The sequence below is a fragment of the Terrapene carolina genome, unplaced genomic scaffold (genome assembly GCF_002925995.2).
Source record: "Terrapene carolina triunguis isolate 2854851 unplaced genomic scaffold, T_m_triunguis-2.0 Scaffold517, whole genome shotgun sequence".
In the NCBI taxonomy this organism is placed as follows: Eukaryota; Metazoa; Chordata; order Testudines; family Emydidae; genus Terrapene; species Terrapene triunguis.
The window spans coordinates 522,444-526,183 of record NW_020664868.1 but is presented as its reverse complement, the minus strand read 5'-3'; the positions used below and the strand labels follow the sequence as shown (position 1 = coordinate 526,183).

Sequence of the window (3,740 nt, the reverse complement as noted above, 5' to 3'; positions counted from 1 at the left end):
GATTCTCATTTGCCTCTTAGCTGTGACGCGCCCCTGGCCCAGTTATCAGCGGGCTGGGTGTGGTGCGAAAACCTGCCTAGATTATACAACAATATGCTTTTGTCTGTGCATTTATCGAATGTATCACACCCCCGAGACGCCGATTACTCACGGGGCATTCAGGTGGGAACTGGAATTACGGTTGTTGCTTCATGCTCCACAGAAGAATATATGTAGAAAAAGCTTTTAACGAGGGAATGGCACCCGCTCAGGGGGGGCTAAACCTTCGACTGCTGTTAGACAATGACTGAGCTCTCTGGGGCTTAGAAAGGATGGGGAGACTCCTGGCTTCACCCGCCTGGAGAACAATGGGCCCTTTCGAGAGAGGGCAATTCTGTGCGAGTTTTTCTGACGCTCTGACGCATCAGCCTCGGTTGACAAGAAGTGACTGTTCATCGTATCCCCCCCCCCCAAAACAAGCTACTTGTTCTCAACTGGCTGGGCAGGTGGGGGTAAGCGAAGGCCAGGAGGCAGAGGGGAAAACTGATACGCTGCTTTGCATTTCTCTGACAATACAAACCATCCGTAAATAGTGAAAGCAGTGAGCGCATACCAGCGGATCTGACCCTTCAACTTCATTACAAGACTGAAGGTTGATCATTGATACCTCCCAAAATATCCCGTGGTAACATCCGCATTCGGGTTCTTGTTTACCATCGATGTATGGAATTATTAAGTGAAACACACACCCGTGGACATTCCCAGACAACGACTCCGTTAAGATGGAGTTACGGTTGAGAATACATCAGTAAAATACATGACATAGGGGAATTGTAACTAGCCCATAACAACGCATTATAAACCCAGGAAATTCAGAGTGAACGTTAACTCTGTCTTGGGACAAAATAAGTGGGAAAAATGTCTAATGTGCCTGTAAAAATCTGCTTCATCTTTGCTGAGCTCACAAACACTGAACTTAATCGTACGTGTCTTGGGGGGTGCCAAAGGACAGAGTTAAGGTTATTTAACATGTCCAGATTTCTTTTAAGTGTAACCTTAATTGGGTTTATAATGTTCAGTTGTAGGAAAATTATTTTACCTTAAGGTTAGGATGACCAGACAGCAAGTGTGAAAAATCGGGGCAGGGGGTGGGGGGTAATAGGAGCCTATATAAGAAAAAGACCCCAAAATCAGGACTGTCCCTATAAAATCGGGACATCTGGTCACCCTACCTGCGGTACAGGTGAGGACTCTGAACCTTAGCTCCCTCGGCTGTAGCTCTTTCCTGGGAAGGTCCAAAGGGTTGACTTTCACGTGCCGCTGACTTACCGCCATCAGTGAGGTGAACAGGTCTGCCCCGCTCAGCTGCAGCGCGTTGCCCAGAAGCGGCAGAGGAGTCGGTCCGGGGGGAAATTTGCTGCTTTCCCGCTGCCGTTTCCACTCCCAGAGGAGAGCCAGGCACAAAGCGCCAGCAGCCAGGACAAGAGTGGCTGCTCCCCCCAGCTCCATCGCGCCAGCCACCCGAGGGCCAGGAGCAGCCGGAGGGTCAGACATGGGTTCCAGGAGCTGAATCTCGTGGCACCTGGCAAGGTTGATCTAGTTCACCTGATGCTTGGACGCGTCCGTATTCCCCAGAGCTGGGCGCAACTCAGAAATTGACAGTCCGGGGGTGATTTTGCCAGCCAGTCACTGGAGCGCTGGCCTTAATAACGCCTTTGGGATCACGAGGGGATTGGAAAACATCCCGTGTCAAAGCTGTTCTGGGATCCAGTGCCTTGGGGCTGTTCTGTTTGCTTGTTTAAGCCCAGGCCACGTGGCCGAGTCTTATGATCTAGGCAGCGGAGCAATTATCTTCCAAAAGACACCCAGGCAAGATAGCTGGGGATGGGCAGCCACCTCCGAAGAAGCCACACAGATGTTTCCGTGTGCGGGACACTGAGCCGAACGCCGATCTCCCTCACGCTGCCTCTGCAGTAAGAGGTGCAGGTAAGTCTCTGCGTGTCTAGCCAGTGAGAAAGCTGGGCCCTGCTCCAGAAAAGGACATGGGCACCGACGTGTCCGCACCCCGGAGATCCTCCAAGCCCGCTGCTCGGCTGCTGCCTGCAGTCCCCGAGCAAGCGCCGAAGTTTCTAGGAGTATGCGGCTAGCCATCCTCCGGCTGGGCGTTCCCGGCCTCGCTTGTGGTAGGCGTGTTCCGAGCCCACCTAAACCACATCAAAGGGCCGGAGGAGGAGGCACTCCCCTCGTCGCCTGGAGCCCAGCAGCTCCAGCGCTCTGCCAGGATGTGGGCAGCTCCCCTCCCCGCTCTGCCTGGCGTGGGGCTGGGAGGTGAAGTTGGACCCCGGGCTCTCTCTTTGTCTCTGCGGCCCGGTGCGTATTTAATGATTTAGACACAGCGGGCATAACGGCGAGGTCACCGGGCGGCCGTTAAAGCCGCGTCAGGTGGGTGGGTTCAGATGACTGGGGAATATGGGGGACCCCTTAGCTCATGCTAAGGTCCTTCAGTCCTAACCGCTAGCCCCCCGTTCTATTCCACTGCCGGGACCCACCTCTGTCCTGAGCCTCGGCACCCCCCAGTTCTCCCTGTGCCCTGCAGCCAGTGCCCCTCGGCCCAAACACCCAGCCCCCCGACCTCTCCCGAGAGCACAATTCTGCCTGCCTGCTCTCGTGATTCGGGGGATTGATGTGCGACGTAGGAACTGTTCTTGGGTCGCACACACAGGCACCGACTTTACAATGTGCTGGGGGCTGCTCGACCCCTGGCTCTGCTCCAGGCCCCGCCCCCACTCCACCCCTTCCTCCAATGCCCCATCCCCACCCGCCTCTTCCCACCCCTGCCCTGCCCCTCCCAGCCTCTTCCCGTCCCATTCCTCCCCCGAGTGCGCCGCGTCCTCCCCCCAGAGCCTCCTGCACGCCGCGAAACACCTGATTGAGGAGGGAGGGGGAGGTGCTGATCGGCACGGCCCGCCGGGGGCAGGAGGAGTGTGTGTGGGGGGGAAGTTCTAATAGGGGGGCTGCCATTTTTTTCCCGTGGGTACTCCAGCCCCAGAGCACCCACGCAGTCGGTGCCTGTGGTCGCCTGGCCACCATCTTCCATTCAGAATAACTGCAAAGAAGCCAGGTGGCTGAAACAATAGCAGTGCCGCCCCCCCCCCCCCCAAAAACCCCCAGGCGGATGGAAAAGCTGCATCGAAGCTGAATCCCGCGGTGAAGGGGTTTTGAATTCAGGAGCCGGGGCTGTTTTGGTGGGCGTGCATGCGAGCGCAGACCCGGGACAAGCTGCAGCATGGCAGGAAGGAGAAGCCAAGAGGCGCAGCAGGAAAGCCCAACGCAGTCGGCCTCAGCGAGCTGGCGGAAAGCGGCCGGTGCTGCGAGCGAGGAAGCTGTCTCCTGTGCTCGGAGAAGCAGGACTTCGGGACTCCATTGTCAACGGCTCCTCCCGGCTGCAACAGCCTGCAGGGCCCCCAGATTCCCCTGGCCGCTTGGGCCAAAAAGGGGTAACGAGATTATGGAGTTGGGGCGATGAAAACTCCCGTCTCTCCGTGTGCCCCATGGCTGGGCAGCCTTCACGCCGGCCTCGCTGGAAGAAAGAGTCGTTTGAGCGCCGCGGCCATCCATTCAGGGTGACGCACCTGGGGTCAGGCTGGGAGAAGATGCGTCCTTCTCTTGTCTGCAGGGAGACATGGGAAGTGAAGGGAAATTCCCCAGGGGAATGGGGCCGGCTCCCTGCTGGGGTGAATGGGCCGGAGCTCCATTGGGGT

At 57.1% G+C, this 3,740-nt stretch overlaps 1 protein-coding gene across 1 annotated transcript in view; it reads right to left on the bottom strand.

Moving 5' to 3' along the window:
- The window catches only part of LOC112109187 (cytochrome P450 2G1-like), a 10,490-nt gene extending 9,002 nt beyond the window's left edge, over positions 1–1,488 (bottom strand). The window contains exons 1-2 of the mRNA XM_026658771.1: positions 1,309–1,488; positions 1,212–1,264 (exon numbers count right to left, since the gene is read on the bottom strand). Coding sequence (XP_026514556.1) covers positions 1,212–1,264; positions 1,309–1,488 — 233 coding nt within the window. The remainder of the gene's footprint in view (positions 1–1,211; positions 1,265–1,308) is intronic.
- Between the last annotated feature and the right edge of the window lie 2,252 nt (positions 1,489–3,740).